The sequence below is a fragment of the Odocoileus virginianus genome, chromosome 32 (assembly GCF_023699985.2).
Source record: "Odocoileus virginianus isolate 20LAN1187 ecotype Illinois chromosome 32, Ovbor_1.2, whole genome shotgun sequence".
Lineage (NCBI taxonomy): Eukaryota > Metazoa > Chordata > Mammalia > Artiodactyla > Cervidae > Odocoileus > Odocoileus virginianus.
The window spans coordinates 17,477,314-17,503,057 of record NC_069705.1 but is presented as its reverse complement, the minus strand read 5'-3'; the positions used below and the strand labels follow the sequence as shown (position 1 = coordinate 17,503,057).

The window sequence follows — 25,744 nt, the reverse complement described above, 5'->3', positions numbered from 1 at the left end:
TTCTTGTTTAAAACAGAAAGTTTATTTGCTCAGTACACCAAGTAGAATGCAAGCACTATCATGACAAATATACAGAAATATGCAGATCAACATAAAACAGTAATTTCGTTTTAATGAAGGGAAATCTCTTTAAATGTTATGACAACGTACTCCCAAGAATCCTTTTTTCAGTTAATTATACATTTCAGTAAAATAAATGGTAATGAATTAAGTGGAAGTTAGCTTATGAATTTTTCTTAGAAATAATAATCCAACCCTATTAATCCATGCCAGTTAAACACTCTTAACTAAAATTTCCCAGTAAGTGCAAGAGATGGAGTTAGTTACCTTTTCTGCTTGAACAGTCCCAAGGAAAATGGTTACTACAATACAGCAGGCAAACTGGTAAGACTGACTGATCTAGAACATAGTGTTAAACTAATTTCAGTCTCAAATTGTGCTGAATGCTCATCATTAGTACGGCACATTTTGGTCCATGATGTGGTTTAATGCCAAGACAGATCCCAATTTGTTACAGAAACACATAGATTACTGTTGCTTTTTTTGTTGTTTGGTTTTTAAATATATATATATATATATTTTTAAAAGCCAGATATACTCCACATACAAAGGCAGGTTTTCCCAAGAGGGATTTACAGGAAGTAATCTGGGGTGCGCCGGGTCACATGAGGCTCTCCACGACGGGGTGCTGGGTCAAACTGAAGGCTATAAATGGCCAAAAAAAAAAAAAAAAAGAGAGAGAGAAAGCAAATGGTTACAGATTTTGACTTTGCAGGCAAACAAATCAATCAAGAACAAGACACTGAGGCAGAAAGAGCAGTACTCGTCTCCCACCTTTTCTGTATTATGACCCTGGGAAGGTCACTGCAGATGTTCTCTGAGCTACAGTGAAGATTTAAGCTAACAAGCTGTCTGGCTCATGTCTGACATAAAAGGTCTGTAATATTATCATCAGTTGAATGGAAGCAATGAGAGCAGACATGCTTGTTTTAGATTTTAAGGGAAAAGCATTGAGTCTTTCACTATTAAGAATGATGAGATTAGCTGTGGGGTTCTTGTAGATGACCTTTATTAGGATGGTAAGCTTCCCTTCTTTGACTAGGCGAGTACAGCGGACCCTTGAGCGAGGTGGGGGTTGGGGTCCCGACCCTCTGCAGCTGAAAATCCGAGTACAGTCAAGCCCTCTGTATATGTGGTTCCTACCTGTGGTTCCAAGGATCCTGTAATGTGGCTGTTGAGAGTACTAAAACAGGAAACCACATGTAAGTGGACTCGTGCAGTTCAAATCTGTGTCATTCAGTATTTTTATTGTGAAAGGGTGCTGCATTTTGACAAATGGCTTTTTCTGGCCTTACTGAGATGATCATGTGGTTTCTGTCCTTTGTTAATAAGGTTTATTATAAGAACTGATTTTCCTATTTTGAACCAACTTCACATTCCTAGGATAAATCCCACTTGGTCAGTGTATAATCCTTTTTATATACTGCTGGACTTGGTTACTATTTTGTTGCACATTTTTGCATCTATATATGCATAAAGACTATGGTCTGTAGTTTTCTTAAAATGTCTTTGATTTTGGCATCAGGGAAATAAATACCTTTAAAGACTGGGTGGGGAAGTAATCCTTCCTCTTCTGTTTTTTTGCAGGTGTCTGTGCAGGTGTGGTGCTAATTCCTTTTTTTAATCATCTGGTCAATTCACAAGAGAAGCCAATTGGGCTTGGGCTTCTTAGTAGGAAGTCCTAAAATTATTAATTCAATTTCTTCACTTGCTTCAGGTTTATTGAAGTTTTCCATTTCTAACTGAGTCCGTGTTGGTAGTTTTTCTTTTTGTCTTTCGAGGAATTCATCCATTTTATCCTAGTTACCCAATTTGCCCCCGTATAGTTACTCCTTGTATTCCCTTACAATTCTTTTTATTTCACTAAGGCTTGTGTGGATTTTGCTAATGTTGAGTCTTCACTCTTTTTTTTTTCTTGGCCAATCTACTTAAGGCTTTTCAATTCTATCAATAAAAAACAGCGTTTGGTTTCATTGGTTTTCACTATTTTTCTAATTCATTTTATTTCCACTGCTAACTTTATTTCCTTCCATATGCTTGCACTGACTTTAGCTTGCACTTCTTTTTCTAGGTCCGTAAGATGTAAAGACAGGTAATGGAGGCTGGACTCGGAGAGGGCACCAGCATGACTGAGTTCTGGTGAGAGCCCTCTTCCGGCTTACAGACTGTCAACTTCTAATTCTACCTGATTCTGATAGAGGCATTTACAACTATAAGTTTCTCTGAAAACACTGCTTTCACTGTGGTATCCCGTAAGTTTTGGTACACTGAGTTTTCATTTTCACTCATCTCATTTTCTTTTTCACTACCTGAAAAGTTATTTAGGAGTGTCTTAATTTCTACCCATTTATATATTTTCCTAGTTTTTTTTGTTGTTGTTATTGCTTTCTAATTTCATCCAACCATGTTTGGAGAACATACTTTGTATGATCCCATTCTTCTTAAATGTGCTGAGGCTTGGCTCACAGCCAAGCACATGGTCAGTACTGGACAATGCTCCAGGCGCGTTGGAGAAGACTGTTCTGCTGTTGCCAGGTGGAGAGTTCTGCAGGTGTGAGGTGCAATGCTTCTCAAGTCCTCCGTTTCCTTGCTGGTCTTCTGTGTAGTTCTGTTGTTGCCGAGTGGCATAATGAAGTCTTCAACTGCTGTTGTTGAACTGTTGGTTTCTCAGTTCTGTTTGTTTTTACTCCATGTATTTCAGGGCTCCACTATGAAGCGCATATCCTTGTGATATCTTTCCCTAATAGTCAGACTCTTGATCACTGTGAAATATACTTCTTCATGTCTAGTGACACTTTTTGTTTTGAAACCTATTTGGTCTGGTATTAGTATATCCAGTTCAGCATTTCTGTGGTTCCTATTTGCATAGCATATCTTTTCTCACCATGCTTCTTTTAACCTATTCATGTTTTTGAATCTAAATTATATTTCCTATAGACATTATAAAGCTAGATATTTAAAAACAAAAACACCAACTTGATAATTTCTGCCCTTTGATAGCATTGTATTGATGACTCATTCAGTGCTACTGATATCGACTGGATTTATACCTGTTATTTTCTCTTTTTAAACTAGGCCTTTGTTTCTTGGTTCCTGCTCTCACTGTGTTCTTTGTAGTAAAATATTTTCTAACATACTATTCAAATTCCTTAATAACTGTACAATTATTTTTGTTTTATTAGCAGTTTGCTCTAGAACCTATACAACTTGCAAAATTCTACTTCAGATTTGTAAATTCTAGTGAATTAAGAGGTGTTCACTCCTAGATAGCATATAGCTCCTTTCCATTTCCACTTCCTTTTTTTGCTACTGATGTTATACAGAGTATATATGTTACAAACCCCCAAATTATATATAATACTATATAATTACTATTTTACATACTCTTACAACATTAAGCTGAGAGAGGAGAGTAAGTGTGTATTTACAGATTCTGTTAAATATCTTTCTTATTTTTTTCTTCATATACTTCCTTTAATTCAAATTTACCATCTGGTGGCCCTTACTTTAGCACAGCTTTGTCCCCACCCACCTCTTCTGTGCTGTTACTGTCAAATCTACATTTCTGTATATTCCATTTCTTACAAGTTCAACTATACTACAAATATATCCATACTGTGTCATGCAACTGATTTTTAAATTCATTAAGAAGGTGCAATTACTATTTTCTGTATGTAGCAGACTTACTGTCTGGTGTCACCTGCTTTCAGCCTGAAGTGCTAAATGTATATCTTGTATGGCAGGGCTGCTAGCACTGAATTCTCTCCATTTTTGTTTATCTGAGTATGCCCTTCTTTTTGCATTCATTTTGAGGTTGTGCTGGATTATGACCTGGATTTTTTTATTTTTAGCACTTTAAGAATGTTTCACTGCCTTTCTGAGGCGATGTCAGCTGATTACTCTGTTGAGGTTCTCTTTTGTAAATTATTTTTCTCTTATTGTCGCTAGGATTTCTTCTTTTAGACTTTCAGCATTTTGACCATGATGTGTCTGACTACTCCTGTGTCCATACAGCCTAGTAACTGTGTACAGCCTTCTTTTCTCCCAGAGTTGACTGTGATGATCTCAGGAAAGCTCTTCTCTTTTCCTGGTTTTATCTGTTATAAGTTCTCCTTGCTTTCCTCTTTTGCTTATTGCTCCTAATATTGTGGGAGCTATGAGAGCCTTCTTCATTGGTCTCCACCATATTACCCACTGTCTTCAACACAATACTTAGGCTTGCAATTCTTGACCCTCTGTTCTAAGTAAGGTCAGGCAGAGGTGAGGAACTTTTTTCTGCATCTTTCTGAACAAAACTTTTATGTCACTGTTAAGAGACGCAGGCAGGTATGAAGGCCCACTTTGTAGTGGGATCCCCTGTTCTAGAGCAGGTGCTGGCAAGAACCAGGGATACAGCACTCTCTACTCCTAACGTGCACAACTGGAATAAAGCCTCCACCCTAGGACCAGGTACGGGAAGGGAGTCTCAGCCCGACTGACTGCAGCCACAGGAAGGATTAACAGAACTGGACTGGGGAGGCTGAGATATGCTGGCATCTGCCTGTGTGGGGGGAGAAGCCCCGTCTTCCTGACCACACCTATGGAGTAGCTTCTGTACCAGGGATCTGGAAACAGGGGAGAGAACACACTGTGACTCAAATTCCACAGACACTGGTGTTACGCTGAGAGTCAGCAGACCTTCTAGAATCAGTGTTTCTACATTTGCTGTATAGATTTAGGACAAATCTCAAAAATGTGAAATAACAGTAAAAAGTAACATTCTCCAGTCCAATGGTGGTTTCTGTTGGGGAAAGGGTTTGCTATGTTTCTTAGCCTACTAATCCAAAACCAGAAATCTTCTACCTCTAATATTCATAATCTACATTACAGTTCTCCTTCTAAAAGTGATTCCATACAATTAAAATTTAAAGGTACTTACAAGGAATATTTCAAAGTGTCATCTAATTCCATGATAGCAGCCTGGTTCCCACAACGATAACAGTAATTGGGTGCACTGAAAATTGTAACCACGTTCCGATCGTGACACCAATTGTATCCCTGCAACATAAAAAAAAAAACAAACCACCCATCAAAATCAGTATTTCACCATAAAATTATAATGCTGACAGAGCTAAGTTCAGAAAATGGAAACTCGAAGGTTACAAATATTCTGTGTGTCACCTGACGTGGTGTCCATCTTTTATTTATTTATTTTTCATCTCTTATACTAGACATCTGCACTGAGGCTCACCTGTGGACACAGGGTACTGTTACTTAGGGCTCAGTACCTTTTTCTGCTTAGTCTATGTTTCAGATCAGGGCTAGGATGTGTATTCAGATTTCTCCCACAGTGACGGAAGAGGTCTCAATTCCTCCTCATAAATTATGTTAACTTTCGCTTTATGAATTTTGACTCTATTACTAGGTAAATTAAAATTTAGAATTATTCCCTCCTGTAGAACCAGATCAATTTTCATCAGTGAAGACTGCTTTTTATTTATAAGTATCTAAAGCCTTGTTCATATGATTAGCTATACTTTGGGTAATTATCTAATTGATATACTGATACACCATTTTCCATCCGTCTACTTCTGGTCTGTGGTATCATTATGTTTTAGAGAAATCCCAAATAACTGATGAATTCTGATGATGTATCCAATCTGAAGGTCTCAGCATTTTAGGGAAGTACAAATTTTCATCCATTCACATTCCTTATGGTGACTGATACAATTAGGTTTATCTTTACCACATGAATTCATGTTCTTTATTTACCATGCTGTTACCCTACCTGCCTCTAGTGGATTAGTGAAGTTTCCTCTAACATCCTGAAGCCATTCCCTACTGGTTTGGAAGGATTATATTCTATTTATATTCCTTTAGTGTTTAAAAAAATAGTAACATCATGGTAGAGAAATCTGGCAGGCGCCACCTTAACTAAGTGGTCCAAGTTAATGCCACAAGCAGTGGGGCGGATCTCATGACCTGCTATGATGGGCCGAGAAGGACACAAGCATCGTATCATACTGTGATACGCCCGCCAAAAATGCCTGTCCTGAATCATAAGGAACATCAGCCAAACCACAAACGAAGGCTATTTCTACAACATAAAATACTTGTAGTCTTTTAAAATATCAAGATTATCCAAAACAAAGAAAATCTGAGGAATTATGTCCATGTCAAAGGGGACTGAATACAGCATGAGCCTGGATTAGACTATACATGCACAAATACAGTTAAATTTTGCTATAAAAAATTTAACTATAAAAGGACATCGATGAGATAATAAAAATTTGAATAAAGTATTTAGATAATTGTACTTTCTCAATGAAAATTTCCAGACTGTGATAACTATACTGTGGTTATTTAGGAGAAAGTCCTTATTCTTACAAAATACACATGGAAATTTGGATGTAAAGGAGCATATCACCTGCAACTGACATTCAAACAGTTCAAAAAAAGTCAGGGGAAAGGGGAACAGGAAGGGAGAGACAGGATGATGAAGCAAACATTAGAGTATACTCAAGGAATCTGAGTGTAGGATACAAAGGAATTTTTTTGTTACTATTTTTGCAATTTTTCTCTAAGTCTTAAAGCGAGTTACAATTTTGCTCTGGTCAACAATATTTTCCTTACTTGCTAAAACCAACCAAGTTTTTTTCTCCTTTCCTTTAGGTAATGAGGAGGGATGTTTCTGACTTTCTACGTCATGAAGCCTTCTAGACAAACACTTATTAGAAGCAGAGATCATCCTATAGGGGAAGGACATACCTCCATTACAAGTTGGTGAGCGCGAGAAACCAGTGTGAGACCATTAGCATGGTTAAACGTTTCAGAAATATCTTGTCCAAATGTGTAGCCAGCACCACGTGGTGAAATACCCCACCCACCACGATCATCTGGATCTGACCATAACAGATCACACATTGGGCCCTGGCAAAGAAAATGGAGTACATAACATACATTATTAATACTCATATGTGACTAATCTAAGGTTACCACAATGTGGTTATATTTCTTTCTTTTTCATTAAAACTAGGTTTAAGTTTACCTCATGTGGAACTTCCTGTAAACGATCCAGGGCTCTTATATGATCCAGTGTATCTATGGATGGAGAGAGGCCACCGTGGAGGCAGAATATCTGTTCAGGAATTTAAAAAGAAAATGAACTTGTTTTATTAAATGCTAAAAGTCAATGAGAGTAAATAATGCTTACTAATGTCAACCTAAGTAGCTTTTCTTTTCAAAATAATCTTTCATAATGTTCACAGTGGAAAATTTTATAAAATACAATAGGAAAAAAACCAAAAAACATTATTGGAGAGAGCAGTTAATATTTAAATATATTTCTTCTTTTTTCTTTATAATCCTAGGTATTTTATGTAGTATGTTTCTGCTTTCTCTAGAATGCAATTTCTGTGCTTGTGACCACCCACCATTACCTTTTCTGTTGGTTACTGCTGACAGATAAAAATTTAAAATTTCTCTTACAGCAAAGATCCTACTGATGCTCGTTAATGATTCTAATAAAACAGCCTGTCAGTTTTCTGAGTACGTAATCATGTTGCCTTCAAATATATTTTTGTATTTTCTTCTCAAATGTTTGGGCTTCCCTTGTGGCTTAGCTGGTAAAGAATCTGCCTGCAATGTGGGAGACCTGGGTTCAATCCCTGGGTTGGGAAGATCCCCTGGAGAAGGGAAAGGCTACTTACTCACTTTAGTATTCTGGCCTGGAGAATTCCATGGACTGTTATAGTTCATGGGGTCACAAAGAGTCCGACAACGACTGAGTGACTTTCACTTTCACTTCTCAATGTTTATACCTTTTAATTCTTTTTACTGCTCAGTGCATTGGCTAGGACTTCCAAAAACAAAATTAAAAGAAAAAAAAACATTTGGTGGGAAGGAGGGGAGACAGTACTCCCAGGTCCAGGCTCCAGGGATTCTTAGTCAGAGATAATAATAATAAAGTTTTAGAGGACATGTTCCTCTTGATTTTGAAGAGGTTTCTGATGTTTTGCTGATAAGTATAGTAAATGTTTTTTAATACAATTAATGTTATTTCACTTCTTAATTGAGATTCAAAGATACAGCACATCATTCAAATGGTTTTGGTCTGCTTTTCTCTGTGCTTGCCATGTCTGACGTTATACTGGGGCTATACTAGCTTTACAGAGTGAGTTTTAAGCTCTCCATCTTTTCCTAAGTTGTAAAACATGGAAATGTTGTATTTCTTAAAGGTTTGGTAGAATTTGCCTATAAACTATCTAGATCTGGTTTCTCTTCAGTTTTTTCTTTGCCTGGTAGTTATTTACATTGGTCTAAATTCTTCGAAGCAGTTTAATAATTAATATTCTGCTATAATAAATTTCACCTATCTTTTCAAGTTTACTGAAGTAAAGCTATAACTGTGATATGCAAGTACCTCCATACTTCAGAGTAATGCTTTGTTTTTCAATTCCAGTGTTTTATGTGACCTCCTCTTCTTTTTCTAGATCAGTTTTTACTATTATGTTTCCTAAATAGACTTTTCAAAATTTGTTTTTGGCTATATTCATCAACTCTGTATTTGTTGGTATCCATTTCTGCTCTTCTTTTAAATTAACCCTTTAAATTTATTTACTGTTTCATTCTTTGCATTAAATGTTTATTTTACATTTCTTTTCTATAGCTAAAATGTGCTTTATAAATAAATGCATTTTCCTGCATTGCATCCCTTATTACATCTAAAAGTTTCAGTTTGCACCATACTTCCACTTGGTCATCTGGAAATAATTTTTATCTTATGAATGTTAGTAGAAGACTGTGAAAGTTTCCAAGGAGGGAGATTTGTCCTATTACTTAGAATCAGACTGTCACTTAACGCATGGTGTATAAATAGATGGGTCAATAAAGGAAAGGGAAGCAGGAAGGTGAAAAGGATGAAGAAAAGGATTTGTTGTCGCACATAAAACTGACGCAACGCCCTGTTCTGAAACTTAAAGGGAAAGACACAGAAAAGGCCGGGGAGAGGCAGAAAGAATGTCATATAAATCTAGACCCTAAATTACTAATAAAAAATCTTTTATCCACCCCCACATACATACCTGTCCATCTACTAAAGCTGTAAGTGGCAGATAATCAAAGAGATCTGTAAAATATTTCCAAACATTGGCATTTCCATACTTTCGCAGACATTCGTCATAAAAGCCATATACTTGGGTAATTTGTCGGCTTTCGTGGTTTCCTCTCAGTATTGTGATGCGTTCTGGATAACGCACCTGGAGGGAAAGCAAAAGGAACCCATGGTATACCTGGTGGTTACTAGTGTTAAGCACATTAAGCTCTGATTCACTTCATTTAATGGCCAATACATTAAATGGAATTTTTTTTTCAGAATAAAAAATTGTCTCATTTATCACCAGCTCCCCTCTTGATTACTTCAAAATATTTTTTTATGGTCATCTTTCTTCATTACTATGTACTCATACTCCCCTTGCTGGAATTCCTTATTAACTGATAACTGTACCTGATTCTTTGTCTCTAACACTTTTTTCATACTCAAATTATCATTAGTCTTCCCAGTCTTTCCAGAACACTATGACTTTTTAATGTTCAGTGGACACAGACCAGAGATCTGGACTCGAGATAAACTCTACAGACTCTTCCTCCTTTTTATTTCCCACAGGAAGAATGTATTTGCCAACAAAACACAAATACAGGCCCTGAAAAATCTGGGCAAAATTTCAAATTTATTTATAGCTTCCTTTCCATGACAGAACATAGAGATGTACTTTATGGCATAATTTTTAGTTAGGAATGTGTCTGATAAGAAGTATGAAAAAGCATCAGATTCTGTAAACCAAAAAGCTGCAAGTGCATACTTCACATATATTTACTAAGCAACCACTGTGTGTCCAACACTGAGCGAGCACAGAGTTCGAAGCTAGATGCCAGTTCCACAGAAATATAATACATGAATTCTGCTGGTTGGGGACTAATTTCACTTCAGGAAGTATGAGAAATAAATAAAACAAGGCAATAAACCACTACATGACATAAATAAGGGATGTGAGAATAAGTTTTATGATAATCTAGAGTAGAAAGAGTAAAGCTAAAATGGAAGCAGTAGGACTTGAGCTGAGTTTTGGCAGAGGGGTAAGAAATAAGAGAGTAATCTTTTGAAGAAATCAGAGAAGGAAATATTTGGAGATAGCACATTTAAACTCTCATTTGAGGCAGAAAGCTTATGCTACCAATCTGAGCAGCAAATTCAGGCTAGACAGTAGAGGATTGGTCAAGGAGCGTAAGCTTGATTCTACAGGTAACAAGAAATCACTCAAGAGTTGGGAACACTGAAGGAAGATGAAACTTAAATGAGAGATTTAATCTGGCAGCATACGCAAGGTAGATTTGGAGGGGTCAGGTCTTGGAGGCAGAAATGTAAGTTACCACATTACTGTACTCATTAAAGTGACGTGATGAAGATATGCATTAAATGACAGTAAAAATAGAAAAGACACAAGAATAACAGATTTCTCAAGTCAAGAATTTTAAAAATACATTATCAATTAACTATATATGTGGGATAAGTTGACTAAAAATGATTCCAAGACTTCAGCCATGGATTACTACCTATAGCAATAATTTACCAGAAGAGATGTTTAATGCATCATTTTCACATCTTGCTCCCAAAAGATGTAAAATCAACTATTATTTTAAGGGGCTATAAAATGAATGGATCATAAACTAGAACATAATGATATACAATGCCCACTCGTCTTTTGCTGATTTAAAGCTCGGAAAAAAAAAAATGAATTTCATTAGTCATACCTTTAATGCCACAAGAAGAGTCACCGTCTCCACAGAATAATAACCTCTGTCTACATAGTCACCCATGAACAGATAGTTTGTATCTGGTGACTTCCCACCAATTCTGAAGAGTTCCATAAGATCATGGAATTGACCATGCACATCTCCACAGACAGTAACAGGACAACGGACCTCTTGCACATTTGATTCTTTTGTTAAAATTTCCTTAGCCTGTTAAAGAAATGAAATCAACAATTAAAAGATTCTCTCACAAATCTGAAGGCATCATTTCTTGTCTATTTAAGAAAATGTGGAGGAAAAAAACCAACTGAAATGTGCATTATAAAATCATAAAACTAAAACCACAACAAGATACCACCTTACACTTCGCAGGATGGCTCAATTAAAAAGAAGTGTTTTTGAGGATGTGGGGAAACTGGGAACATTCACACAGTGTTGGTGGGAATCTAAAACGGTACACCTGCTGTGGAAAACAGTCCGGCAGTTCCTCCCGATGTTACATACAGAACCGCCATGTGATCCAGCAATTCCATCCCTAGACAGACACTCGAGAAATGAAACCTTCAGCTGACACATGTTCATGGCAGCATTACTCACAATGGACAAAAAGTGGAAACAACCTCAAAGGCCATTAACTAATGAATAAATAATGGTATTATTGTTCAACGGAGTATTATTCAATAATAAAAAAAAGGAATGAAAGACTGATACACACCATTAACTTTGAAAACATACTAAGTGAAAGACAGCCACAAATGGTCATATTGGATGACTCCATTGATGTGAAATGTTCAGAACAGACAAATCTACAGAGACAGAACATCAGGGCTGCCTAAGGCTGAGGGGTAATAACTAACGGGTACGAGATTTCTTTTAGGAGTAATGAAAATATTCTAATAGTGTGGTGATGGATGCACGTATCTGTGAATGTATTAAAAGTCACTGAACTGAGCACTCAAAATCAGTGACCTGTATGGTATAAAAATTTCATCTCAAAGCTGTTTTTTTTTAAATGAACAATATTATTTATAGGTTACAAACATTAATGCTAAAGAAAAAGTCACAATTATTCAAATTCTTTCACAAACACCTTACACCAACTCATAGGACAATTTTCAACTTCTTTATTTCAACTATTCTGTATTTAATAACTCAAGTTACTGTTCGGAGGCCCTGAAGTACAGAATTTATATATAAACAGTGACAAGTTAAAAAACTGACTAAGTTCAAGTTCATGACACCTCACTTATCCAACAACTTTTCCTAACAAGAGCCCAGGATCAGAAAGTAAATGAAAAAATCCTCTGAAGTAATGAGCAGATATGGTAAAAGTTTATGTCCCACCTGAGATACGAGCTCTCTGTTGCCCAGTCAGTCACTGGGCCGGGGCATGGAGGCGGGCAGAGCTGCTATAGGGTGTAATTCCAATTAACACTGAAGGGGATTTTAGAGATTATCAAGTATCTCCTATGAGGTTTGACAGATGGCTCAGAAATGTCCAAGTTCACAAATGAAACAGCATATTTATCAAGTTTAGTCCATAAAAATAGCTTCCTAATTTTGTTCAGGGAAAAAAAAAAAATCACACTGAGGAACATAAATCATCAGAGTTCAGTTGGACCTGAAGTCTATTTTTGGCGGGGCTGGGCCGGCTCTTTGTGGTGCATAGGCTGAGTTACCCTGGGGCATGCGGGATCTTAGTTCCTCAACCAGGGATCAAACCCACATCCCCTGCACTGGAAAGTGGATTCTCAACCACTGGACCATCAAGGAAGTCCCTGGACCTGATGTCTTCTATTTGTTATTATTATTGGGAAAAAACCTCAACATTCAGCTGATGGTTCCAAATCTGAAGAGGAAATCTCCTTCACATACAAACACTATCTTCAGTACCTTCTTACTTTAAATATGGAAATAAAAAGCACTAAAATGTAAATGTTATCCAATTCAACTGTTCTTTTAAGGACATATGGTTATCTTAACCCAGCTCAGGTTTTATAAAACTATGAAGATGAGTTAACAGATATGATTCACAGTGTGTGTTTGCTTTACAATAATAGCAATACTTCCTGAGCTTTTATCTACATAGTAGTGAAGTACTTCATCAGGTCAGACAAATTTTTATCTTTATGGTACAGATCCCTGACGTTTCTAAATGATTTATAACTCACACCCTTTATTGTAAAGTGCTCTAATTTTGTGATCACTCTGGCGTCCCTTCAAGCAAAGGATGTGCTGGCCTGGCAGAAGTTAAGTATACAGTATACTTAAGTATATACAGTATATCACCTGATAGCTGGAATTCTCAATGTACAAACCTCTGTGTGTCAGGGGTCCCCCAAAGCACCCCAGGTTTGCTGGTGATTCATAAAAGACGATCCACAGAACTCAGCACACAGGTGTACTCACAGCTGTGACTTATGACAGCAAAAGCAGACACAGCACAATCAGCAAAAGGAAAAGGTGCAGAGGCACGGCCCCGAGCAAATCAAGGGCAGGCCTCGCGAGTCCTCCCCCGGCGGAGCTGCACACAACGCCTGCGATGCCTGTGTGCAACCTGCCAGAAAAGGGAAGCTCTTCTGCCTCAGCGCCCGGACAGGGAGCTGGTCCCTCTGGCTATGATGTACCAAAGTACCTGACGTCCAGAGAAAAGCACGTGTCCAGCATAAATCACACTGTTTGCACGAACAGTTTAGGCACAGTGAGCCATTCTCAACAGGGATGGTGAGAAGCCTCCCCAAACCCAAGTTTCCAGACACCAAAGGCAACCTTGACACCCAGCCTTTAAACAGACAGTGGTCTTGGGGCTTCTATGCCAACTCTTTTCTGTACACTGTGTAACTCTGCATGGAATTCTCATGAGTATTTCTTTAATGTGACTTAGTACCCAAAGTTTAATTATCTCTACGACTCTGATAGAGGCTTCCCTGGCGGATCAGTGGTAAAGAATCCGCCTGCCAGTGCAGGAGACTCAGCTTCTGTATCTGCGTGGGGAAGATCCGCTGCAGGAGGAAATGACAACCTGCTTCAGTATCCTTGCTTGGGAAATCCCACAGAGGAGCCTAGCAAGCTACAGCCCATGAGGGTGCAAAGAGCTGGACATGACTGAACATACCTGAAGACTGATAGTTTGGTTCAGTTCAGTTGTTCAGTCATGTGTGACCCCATGGACTGCACCACACCAGGCTTCCCTGTTCATCACCAACTCCTGGAGCTTGCTTAAACTCATATCCATTGAGTTGGTGATGCCATCCAACCATCTCATCCTCTGTTGCCCTCTTCTCCTCCCTTCTTTAATCTTTTCCAGCATCAGGGTCTTTTCCAATGAGTCAGCTCTTCGCATCAGGTGGCCAAAGTACTGGAGTTTCAGCTTCAGCATCAGTCCTTCCAATGAACACCCAGGACTGACTTTCCTTTAGGATGGACTGGTTGGATCTCCTTGCAGTCCAAGGGACTCTCAAGAGTCATCTCCAACACCACAGTTCAAAAGTATCAATTCTTCAGAGCTCAACTTTCTTGATAGTCCAACTCTCACAACCATACATAACTACTGGAAAAACCACAGCTTTGACTAGTTGGACCTTTGTTGGCAAAGTAATGTCTCTGCTTTTAATATGCTGTCTAGGTGAGTCATAACTTTTCTTCCAAGGAGCAAGTGTCTTTTAATTTCATGGCTGCAATCACTATCTGCAGTGATTTTGGGGCCCCTCAAAATAAAGTCTGACACTGTTTCCCCACCTATTTGCCATGAAGTGATGGGACCAGATGCCACGATCTTGGTTTTCTGAATGTTGAATTTTAAGTCAACTTTTTCACTCTCCTCTTTCACTTTCATCAAGAAGCTCTTTAGTTCTTCTTTGCATTCTGCCATAAGGGTGGTGTCATCTGAATATCTGAGGTTATTGATATTTCTCCTGGAAATCTTGATTCCAGCTTGTGCTTCATCCAGTCCAGCATTTCTCATGATGTACTCCACATATAAGTTAAATAAGCAGGGTGACAAAATACAGCCCTGACTTACTCCTTTCCTGATTTGGAACCAGTCTGTTGGTCCATGTCCAGTTCTACTGTTGCTTCTTGACCTGCATACAGATTTCTCAGGAGGCAGGTAAGGTGGTCTGGTGTTCCCATCTCTTGAAGAAGTTTCCACAGTTTATTGTGATCCACACAGTCAAAGGCTTTAGCACAGTCAATAAAGCATAAATAGATGTTTTTCTGGAACTCTCTTGCTTTTTTGATGATCCAACTGATGTTGGCAATTTGATCTCTGGTTCCTCTGCCTTTTCTAAATTCAGCTTGAACATCTGGAAGTTCATGGTTCATGTACTGTTGAAGCCTGGCTTGGAGAATTTTGAGCATTTCTCTGCTAGTGTGTGAGATGACTGCAATTGTGTGGCAGTTTGAACATTCTTTGGCATTGCCTTTCTTTGGGATTGGAATGAAAACTGACCTTTTCCAGTCCTGTGGCCACTGTTGAGTTTTCCAAATTTGTTGGCATATTGAGTGCAGCATTTTCACAGCATCATCTTTTAGGATTTGAAATAGCTCAGCTGGAATTCCATCACCTCCACTAGCTTTGTTCATAGTGATGCTTCCTAAGGCCCATTTGACTTCCACTCCAGGATGTCTGGCTCTAGGTGAGTATCACATCATCTTGATTATCTGGGTTGTGAAGATCTTTTTTGTACAGTTCTTCTGTGTATTCTTGCCACCTCTTCTTAATATCTTCTGCTTCTGTTAGGTCCAAACCATTTCTGTCCTTTATTGTGCCCATCTTAGCATGAAAAGTTCCCTGGATATTTCTAATTTTCTTGAAGAGATCTCTAGCCTTTCCCATTCTGTTGTTTTCCTCTATTTCTTTGCACTGATCACTGAAGAAGGCTTTCTTATCTCTCTTTGCTATTCCTTGGAACTCTGCATTCAAATGGGTATATCTTTCCTTTTCTCCTTTGCCTTTCACTTCTCTTCTTTTCACAGCTACTTGTAAGGCCTCCTCAGACAACCATTTTGCGTTTTTGCATTTCTTTTTCTTGGGGATGGTCTTGATCACTTCATCAGGTATGACCTAACTCAAATCCCTTATGATTATACAGTGGAAGTGACAAATAGATTCAAGGGATTAGGTCTGATAGACGCAGTGCCTGAAGAACTATGGACAGAGGTTCATGACACTGTACAGGAGACAGTGATCAAGACCATCTCAAGACTCTGATAAGACCTAATTAAAACTGTGAAGTGAAGGATTGTGGTGATGGAAAAGTGCCACTTGGCCTAGACGCATCCACGCAGACAGTTGTTATTACTGTAAGCACTGCTGTATTCCTATCCCTTCAAACTTGTTTTCACCCATGTAAAACATCTTTCTTGTTGCTATCAAGTCAAATCTATGAACAGAACTTAGAAAATAAAAGTTTGGAAATGGCATTCACATATAATTCTTTATTTTCACTCTACCCATGTTTTAAGAATACAGAAAATGGAAATGTCAAGTCTCCCCAACCCCTCAACAGGAGACACTCTACTGACACCTCTATTTCTGTGCTGGTACCAGGAGCCATAATACCACAAAGCTACTGCATTTGGTTTTGGGATAGCCAGCATACAAATTCCTTTCCCCTCTATTTACACATAAATCATCTGCTATTAAAAAGTGATTACCTCTTACTCCCAGGCAAATTCATCTAAAGAAAGCCATAGAACAGAGTGATCTCTGAAAAAGATGAGATTAAATGAACTTCTAAATCCTATGAAAGTGAAAGTCACTCAGTCATGCCTGACTCGTTGTGACCCCCAGGAACTACAGAGCCCATGAAATTCTCCAGGCTAAAATCCTGAAGTGGGTAGCCTTTCCCTTCTCCCGGGGATCTCCCCAACTCAGGGTCTGAACCCAGGTCTTCTGCATTGCAGGTGGATTCTTTCCCAGCTGAGCCACAGGGGAAGCCCTCTCAATCCCACAGGGCAAGGCGAATGTAAGTACGCTGGCCTGTCCTCCTGCGGCTACAAGGCTTCTTCCATAAGTGAGAGTCGACTTTTTTTTAAAACGGAACAAACTTTTTCTTTCAAAGACAGTCAGAGTTCTATATGCCAAGTAAAATGAAGCTTGGAAACACAAGTAAGAAAAAAATCATATACTCTGTTAAAATTAAGAATGAGGCATGTATATGTACACAGAACAAGACACTGTGGTTAAAAAGGTTTTAGGATAACTGTGACCCCATTTTAATAAAAACAGTATACCACAAACATCCTCCCTAGCCCACAAAACACATGCTTTTTGCACAGAGAGAACAAAAGCCTGGAAAACCACCTCAGGTTTGTCTCTGAGGTAGGGCACTAATGAGAGGGGAAGGAGGGTTTAACAGTGGAGCACACTGGTTTCCTTCCCTACATTTTTGAGATGCTTAAATTAAAAAAAAAAAATGTATTACTGGGCTTCCCTGATGGCTCAGATGTTAAAGAATCCACCTGCAATGCAGGAGACCTGGGTTTGATGCCTGGTTTGGGAAGATCCCCTGGAGGACGGCATGCAACTCACTTCAGTATTCTTGCCTGGAGAACCACCGTGGACAGAAAAGCCTGGCAGGCTACAGTCCATGGTGTCACAAAGAGTCGGACACGACTGAGCGATTAAGCACTTTTCAATCTGAAAAAATAACTTTTTGAACTTCAAAACAAATTCTAGATGGCAATAACCTAATTATAAAAACAACCACAGTGCTATATTCATGTAAGGGAATTTCATTCAGCCACAAAAGAGAAGTAAGTACTGACACATGCTACAACGTGGAATCTTTAGCCAGACACAAAACATTACGTATCACATGATGACACTGATATAAAATGTCTAGAACAGGCAAATTCACAGAGACAGACGTCCATCAGTGGCCGCCAAGGGATGGAGAACGAAGAATGAGGAGTGACTGCTAGTGGGCACAAGGTTTATTTTCTGGGGTGATGAAAATGTTCTGGAATTATATGGTAGGGATGACTGCAAAACTATGAATATGCTAAAACCTCTGAGTTGTACACTTTATAGGGAAAACGTTTATAGTATGTGAATTGTATCTCAATTTAAACACACAAGCAAAGCCCAAACCTAAACGTGAAACACTGCTGTGGCCCTGAACTAGCCTTCTTGGAAAGAAGACATGGGTCTTTTTTTTAATTTAACTTTTTGGCAGCAGCACACAGCATGCAGGATCCTGGCTCCCTGGGCAGGGACTCAGCTGGTATCCCCTGCAGTGAAAGTATGGCGTCCTAACCACTGGACTGCCAGGAAAGGATGACAGTGATTCTAGTGCCATTTTTCTTAGAAAAACTAAGTTCAGGAAATACACAGTTTATATACTCTAAAATGCAGTGACTGTTTTGGTATTAATTTTAGCTTCAATTTATGGCATTTTGATTTCCTTCAATCAAAGAAGACTTCATCCACCAAGTCCTTCATAGCATTTGTCCTAAAAAAAAAGTGAAAGAAACATCTCTGCAAGATCTTCCAGTAGAATAAAAGACATATGTTGCATATAAAACTACTCCATGTGATAGTAGTTATAATGTATCTTCATTTTATCTGTGAACATGATTTTACACATCCTGTGGACAACTGAGAAAGGATGAAGGCTGCTTTCTAGTCTTAAGCAGTAGTTCATGCTGGTCTAGTCTGGTTTAGTTTCTTTACCTGTCTGACATGAAGGATGGCTTACATAAGCATGGAAAATGATTTGTTCAGTTGGTAATACTGGGTTTTAACCTCATATTTCACCGTGGTCATGCTATTTTTTGTTACAGTAAGAAAGAAACAAGCTACTTTCGACCTTGATCACTGAATTAAAATGACTTCTTTGTATCTGGCCGGGTCAGGTCCTGGCTGTGGCCCGGGAGCTCAGCAGCTGCAGTGTGCGATCCTCGCTCCCTGACCAGGGACCGAAATGGCGCCCCGACCTGGAAGGCAGGGTCCTCACCAACGGGCCAGCAGGCAAGTCCTCTACATCACCGCATTTTCAACTCTATCAATGGGCCACCAGAGCCGGCACCAACACTTGCTCAAGGGAAGATAAAATGAAAGTAATAGTTACGCTTTTTGGCTGTTAACACCAATTTTTAAGTACAAACTATTAAAGAAAACTATTCGAGAGCTTTTCTCGACTCAGAAAAATCATTTTTACCAGGACCTAATTTTCATTTTAGGCATTCAGGAATTTACGCATGCTCTTTCACATCAGTGAAGTAATAACCTACAGAGAATTCTGCTTCTTTCAAGGCTGAGGCCAGGACCCAGGAACATATCCATTAGACCAATATAGAATTTACATATTTATCTACACAAACCTCAAATTGTTTCTAAGTAGCCACTGTATAATCATCAGCATAAAGCTCTGTTCGCACACACATGGGCTAAAATTCCCTTTCTCCTTAGAGTTATCATCACCAAGGTTCTACAGAAAAAAATAAAGTTTATCAGGTCAAAGAGACTAAAAATGTCTCCTCCAGAGACTCTACCAATCGTTAAATATAGTTCTAGTCACAGAATGTCCTCCACTGTGCCAGGCTGGCTCTCCAGGCACCCTATCTTTATAAAGCACAGTGCACGCTGCACAAACGGCAGAAGCAACCACTCTATACATCAAGAGGGGCTAAATGTGCAGCTGGCCCCAAAGTTTGACTGCCAATTTTTTTTAATAAAAACTTTTAAATTTAATTTTTGGCTGTGCTGCATCTTCGCTGCTTCACATGGGCTTCCCCTTGCTGTGGAGCACAGGCCCGAGAGCATGCAGGCCTCAGTGGTTGCGGCACGTGGGTTTGGAAGTTGTGGTGATGGGCTTGGGCGCTCCGCGGCGTACGGGACCCAGATCAGGGACTGACTCTGCGTCCCCTGCACGGCAAGGCGGATCCTTAACCACTGGCCCGCCAGGGAGGCCCCTGGGCTGGCTCATTTAAGTTCAGGCGAAGAGTTAGCCATCTTCTTGGAAGACATGCCTGAACTATTTTAAGCAGTTTTTCTCTAGACAGAAACTAAGGCCAGACATACCATATCATTCATACCCATATATATTTTTTAATCAGTAGTTATTCTCCAATTGGCATTTGGATGGATTTTATTTTGTCACTACCTCAAAACAGGGCTATTTCCCAGTACCACTCTGGTCTTTAATTTCAGCTGACTTCTTTGTGATTCAGGCAATCTGAGTTAGAACAGAAATTTAATTTTGAGGGAGGAATCACCATCCTATAATGTAACTTTCTATAGAATAATATTTCTAATAGACTCTCAAAAAATGATATTAAAAAACCTAAAATCTAGTCACAAAGAATTAAACAAAAAGATGATTTTTACAGTTTTAAAACATTAGGCATAACTTTTTATTTTCTTATATTCTTTCTTTATGCCTGCCATTCTTGACCTGGAAAGGGAGAACACATATGAAGTAGACCAAGTAAGAAACTACTACTAAAATCACTACTAATCCCAGCAGTTCGTACTTCAGGTAACAGGGATCACAGGAAATAATGAAACTTTATTTTTCAGAGTTCTAGAGCCACTAGATGGAAAACCTCTCTTGAAGTACATTCTCCACAGAGAAGTTATATCGACAAATCTATTTATTTTGCAGCTTCTTCCAACTGAAAATAGGATGACACTTAAAAGAAGATAGGACAGCCATCTATTTTTTTTTCTTTTAATAGCTTTTCTTCATTTACTATCTACTGCAAATTTCTTGTTAGGACTTCACCCCAGTGGAGTCTTAATACAACTGCCCCAGGAGGTCAGCGATCACCCCAGCCTCAGCGATAAGGGGTAGGAGGGGCAGGGCTGGGCAGCCATCAAGCTGTGGAACCAGGGTCTGAACGCAGGCTGGCCCCGAGAGAGAGTTCATTATAAACAAATGCTGCACTCAGCAGGAAAAAGGAGGGCAGAGGTAGGGAAGTAAGATGGAACTCTTAAGGTTAGATGACAGAAAATCAACCCCACAAAGGTCTGCCACAGCTGCTGGAAAGGGGCTCCACATTAAGCACTGCAGAGAAGGGGGGGGCACTCTTCTCCAGCCCTCCACATCCCCCTCAAAAGTGGAGGATAAAGATAAATGACAGAGGACTGCCACTTAAAAATTCATGCTTGGTGGAAGAGTACAAATATTCAAAGAAAAAAGTGGGTAAGATATAAGCTTAAATATACCTCAAAGATCCTAGGGATTGGCAGTCCAATTTATTTATTTATTTTTCTTTTTTTTTTTTCAGACAAAATAATCTCTCTGGACAAATTCAGAAAGCTTGCTCAGGTGATTAAGGATCAAGTGTGATCGAGGAGGGGTGCAACATTCTTCTCCAGAAAGACATCTTAAAATTATTAGACAGTCAGAGGGAAAAACTGATTTAACTACCAACTTTGCCCACCACTTAAAGTCTATGTCTACTGTTCACAGTGAGGTTAACTGACTCAGCTAATTTCAGAACTGGGTATTTCACCTGACACTAGAGCCTGAGAGAGAGAGAGTGATTTAAAACATAAATTTCAAGACATGAAATTACACGTTATCACACAAGAAAATTGAATGTAGACAGAACTTGAAGCGGTCCATAAGCAATTTGTCTCAGAAACACAAAAATACCACTTGTTTAGCAGTTCTATTTACAGAAATACACCCTCCTGTATCAATAAATAGTTATAATAACCTATAACGAAAAACCTGAAAAAAAATATGTATGTTTATAGCTGAATAAGTTTGTTGAACACTTAAATGCAACACTGTACTTCGAAAAAAAAGAGTTAATACATAAAGACCCTAAACAACGTTACACTTAATTTAAAACACAAAACACTATTTTCAACTTAGTATTAACTCTTCCATTTCTAAAACATTTAATTTTAACGGTACTCTATAAATAATATTAACAAAATCTTACCTCCAATGCCTTTCTGAGGCATCCTGCCTTCCAAACAAAATCAAGAAAGTCTTAGGGATTATGGCTTAAAAATACATAACAATTAAAAAGCATTAAAGAATAAATCATTTTGTTACTCCTTCATATGAGACCTTTGTACATAAAAATAGTCTAGCCTATAAAAGATGAATGAGAAAAAACGTGAAGTCCAAAATAATTCCAATGATTAAGATAAAATGGATACAGAATTCAGAAGATTGTCTAGGATCAAACAGAAGATTGTCTAGGATCAAACAATCAAGAGTGACTGAAAACAGTAAACCATCTGCATATTTTATTACTTTTTGGAAATGAAAAAAACCTTCCATGTAACAGAAACAGAAATAACCTTCTGAAAAGTGCTACTCTGCAGGAGAAACACAGACCCCACTTATCATTTCAGGTAAGCACTGTTGCCAAACTTAAGACTTGCTGTCTTGTTTCTGAAAAATCAAACATTTTTGCTTCCAAAGAGCCTCTCAACGTGAAGACCAGCCACCATCTGTCTCAACTAGAGTCAACTTCTATTTTAAAAAATCACAGTCTGCCATTCCACCCACCTCTTAACAAACAAATGCCTGACGCATTACCAAGTATTAGAGATGTTTGAAGGGCCGAGTCACCTGAGAAAAAGCCTCTGTTTATTACGCGCGTTGATAATTCACAACACCCAGGCTCATCTCAGTGCATTTTCCATTACGAGGCTGCAGGAGATTAATCTGCCTGGCGGCTGAAGCTTCGGGATTGCCAGTTCGCCCGGGTTAATGCTGGGGTTGTCAGCAATCCTCACTAGAGCGACGGTCACACAATCACACTCGAGTGATGAATTCCAGGTGCCGCCGAGCCCCCGCCCACCCATCCCGGACGCCTTAGGTCTGGATCCGGGGCGGGGGGAGGTCCGGGCCTAATCCAGGGCTGTGTCCCGAGAGGGGTCCTGGAAAGGCCCGGCCCCGCCCAGGGGCTGATGCCGGTGCCTGGACCTGGTGTCGGGGTGAGGGCAGGCGGGCGGCCCTGGAGGGGTCCCCGCACCCCTCACCCACCCACCCACCTAGCCGAGGCTCCCCGGCCGCACCTCGCCCCTGTTCTCGCTCACCTTTTCACACAGCGTCCGGACTTGGTTCTCGTTGAGCTGTTTACACTCGTTCAGCTGCTCGACCCACTGGTCCAGGTCCTTAGTGAACGCCTTGTCGTCCATGGCGGCCCCCGCCCCCCGCGCGCCCCCGCCCCGGGCGCCGCTCCCCTAGCCCCCCGCCGCCGCCGCCGCCAGCTCCCGGCCGGGGAGGGAGGAGCCGGGCACTGCGGACCCCGCGCCCCGCCCAAGCCCCTCGAGCGGCTCCGAGCGCGCGGCCTCTGGGAGACCCTCGCCCGCCCCGGCCCGCCGGCCCGCGCGCCCCGGGAGTCGGTGAAGGACGCGGGGACGTGCGGGGCTTCCGCGCAGCTGCCGCCGGAGGATGGGCACTCGCCGCCTACCGCCCGCTGGCCGCTCTCGCCTCCCTGGCTCCTTCTCTCTCGCTCTTTCTTTCCCCTCCCTCCGGCTTTCCGTCATCGCCCGGGCATTTCCGCCGGGAAAAAAGGCGAGCGGGCGGCGCCGCCGGGACCGGGACGCGAGAGGGCGTGCAGCGCCCCCGTGTGGCGCGGCGGAGAAACAGGCCGAGGGGCGCGCCGCTGTCTCGCTTTAACGTTTTGTATCGGACTTTTCCACTCGGGTCCAGACCAGTCTCTCCTCGCTCTTCCTATACGTCCTTTTCTCTGAGAATTTTTCTCCCCGCCCCCCCCCCCTTTTTTTAGCGCTCTGGAGAGGAAATTGGGAAGCTTGTGCTTCTCCTTGACCACATAGTCTCCCCAGAGTCTAGCACTCTCCCATAGCAGGCGTTCATTATCTATTAAACAGATACATACCTAAATTCTTCCGTGTCTTAGTTCTGTCATTAACCAGCTGTAGGGCACCGACATTTCGAATCCTCCCTTTTGGGAGGATTCCTCAGAAAAACGAGTCGATTACTCTGTGGTTATCAGTGTCCCTTCCAGCTCCAGCATTCTGCACCACATTTATGCAGTGTTGACTGAGTTCTAATGATTTGTTCACTCAGCAAATGTTCATCGAGCAACTGCTACCTGCGAGATACCCTGGAGAGCAGGTGGTCAGCAAGCAGACTTCCTCTACTAGACAAGTGGCGGCAGGCAGCATCCTTTATCAGAAGGAAAGGGCCCCTCCTTGGCATTGCCAATCTCCTCGCTGTGTCCTTGGACAGTGCCCAGATTGCCCCGAGGCTGAGTCCTCATTTGTTACAAGGTTGCGGTAAGGCCTGCCTTTTCAAGTTGTGAAGATTAAGTTCTACAAGAGCTTACCCAATAATACAGAATGGAACGCATGTTCCTTGCCTTACTATCCCTACTAGGCAACAGCTACCGAAAGCTGCTCTCCCCGGGGCAAAACCTTGAAGTTGCCTGGAGAAGAGGAAAGTGATCATACGGATTTGTTTTTAGGACGGTGGCAGAGGACAAATGTGTGAAAGACTAAGGTTTGTTTGGTAAGCTATAAATACTCCTAGCATCAGAGGTCAGTCATATGGTGGGAAATATGGCTGGAAAGCTCCTGTTCTCAAGTGCCTTGTAAATAGCAGCAAAGCAGTTGAAGGACAGAATGTGAAAAGAGGGCAAAACAGTACTGAACAAACGGGATACCTGCATGACTCAGGAGATTTGTGGTCTCCGAGGAGTTTCGTCTATAAAGGTTGAAAGGAGGTTGAGTTTCAGCTAAACCTGGCAAGCTCAGAATGAAAATGAGAGTAAGAATGGTATTTTTGGAGTTCCTAGAGAAGATGGGTTGAGAACAAAAAATATACCTTGAGGAGAAATGGAAAGGACAGATTTTGTTTAGGGAGGGAGGTCTTTGACATACACGCAAATGGATTTGAAATTAATGTGAGAGAATGCTCTTAAAGCTGGGAGTAGAGAGCTGAGTTTGTGAGGATGATGCTTCAGAAATGAGTAAAAAAGAAAACTCATAATTCATTGAAGCCACGTTTGGGGATTTTGTTACTGACGTCTAAACACAAGCCTGAATGATACATTCAGATACTACTGATTTTTAGCATTGACTAAATAAATAGATGAAAAATTATGATTTTTTTTCATATTTTTTGGACATCTATACTGTGTATGTGAATTGAGTGTTCACTGGCTTTTTCAAATCCTTATTATGGACTTCTAGGCTATTTGACATACTTGTTTCAATATTTCACTCAGTGTATTACTTGGATTTTATGTTTGTTTGTAAGAGTCTTGCCATTCATAATAAGAGTATTTATTATGCCAGGCGGTATTCTAACTTCTTAGATTGTTACCTCATTTAGTTGTGTCACTACAACCTTATGAAGTAGGTGCTATCATTATAGTTTCAATTAATTAAATGAGGGTACTGAGGTAGAGAAAATAAGTGAGGGGCCTGAGCCCAAACATTTGGAGCTGGGAAATGAAACCGGGTAGCCAGAGCCATGGTCTGTTATGCTCTGCCACCAGTCCCATCAATAACTTTTAAGGAAATTTAAAATGTCTCCTCTGCCTCAAGATTACATGGGTATCTTATTATGTATTTTATATACATGTATAAATGACAAACAGGGTTTACTCTAAATTTTCTACTAAAATTTCCTTACAATAAATTTTTTGGGGCAACTTGAATTGTGGTAAAATATATTTACCATTTTAACCCTTTTTAAGCATATAATTCAATAGCATTAGGAACACTCACAGTGTTGAGCAACCCTCACGACAATCATTTCAAGGCTTTTTCATCATCCCAAACAGAATCTCTGTACTGTTTAAACAATAATCTACTATTCCCCCTAACACACACATACTTTTCTATATTACTTATCATAAATATCAGAAGAGCCCTTACCCTGACAAGTGCTTCTTGGCATTTATTTTGATACTTAAAAAAAATTATTTATTTTAATTGGAGGCTAATTAC

At 40.0% G+C, this 25,744-nt stretch overlaps 1 protein-coding gene across 1 annotated transcript; it reads right to left on the bottom strand.

Annotated features, from left to right (window-relative positions):
* Positions 1–22,963, bottom strand: PPP2CB (protein phosphatase 2 catalytic subunit beta). Its single transcript, XM_020879088.2, has 7 exons — positions 22,862–22,963; positions 10,849–11,058; positions 9,123–9,296; positions 7,088–7,177; positions 6,808–6,969; positions 4,979–5,097; positions 1–705 (listed from the first exon to the last, which is right to left on the bottom strand). The coding sequence occupies exons 1-7, from the start codon at positions 22,961–22,963 to the stop codon at positions 633–635; spliced, it is 930 nt and encodes a 309-aa protein (XP_020734747.1). The 3' UTR covers positions 1–632.
* Positions 22,964–25,744: the final 2,781 nt, after the last annotated feature.

What these genes read in the sequence shown, in the direction of transcription:
- PPP2CB (XM_020879088.2), bottom strand. Translation starts at nt 22,963, where the DNA reads ATGGACGACAAGGCGTTCACTAAGGACCTGGACCAGTGGGTCGAGCAG. An exon ending in CTCTTCTTGTGGCATTAAAG is followed by an intron (nt 9,297 to 10,848) that starts GTATGACTAATG and finishes CTTTCCCTCCAG; the next exon opens with GTGCGTTATCCAGAACGCAT. An exon ending in CAGCTTTAGTAGATGGACAG is followed by an intron (nt 7,178 to 9,122) that starts GTATGTATGTGG and finishes ATTCCTGAACAG; the next exon opens with ATATTCTGCCTCCACGGTGG.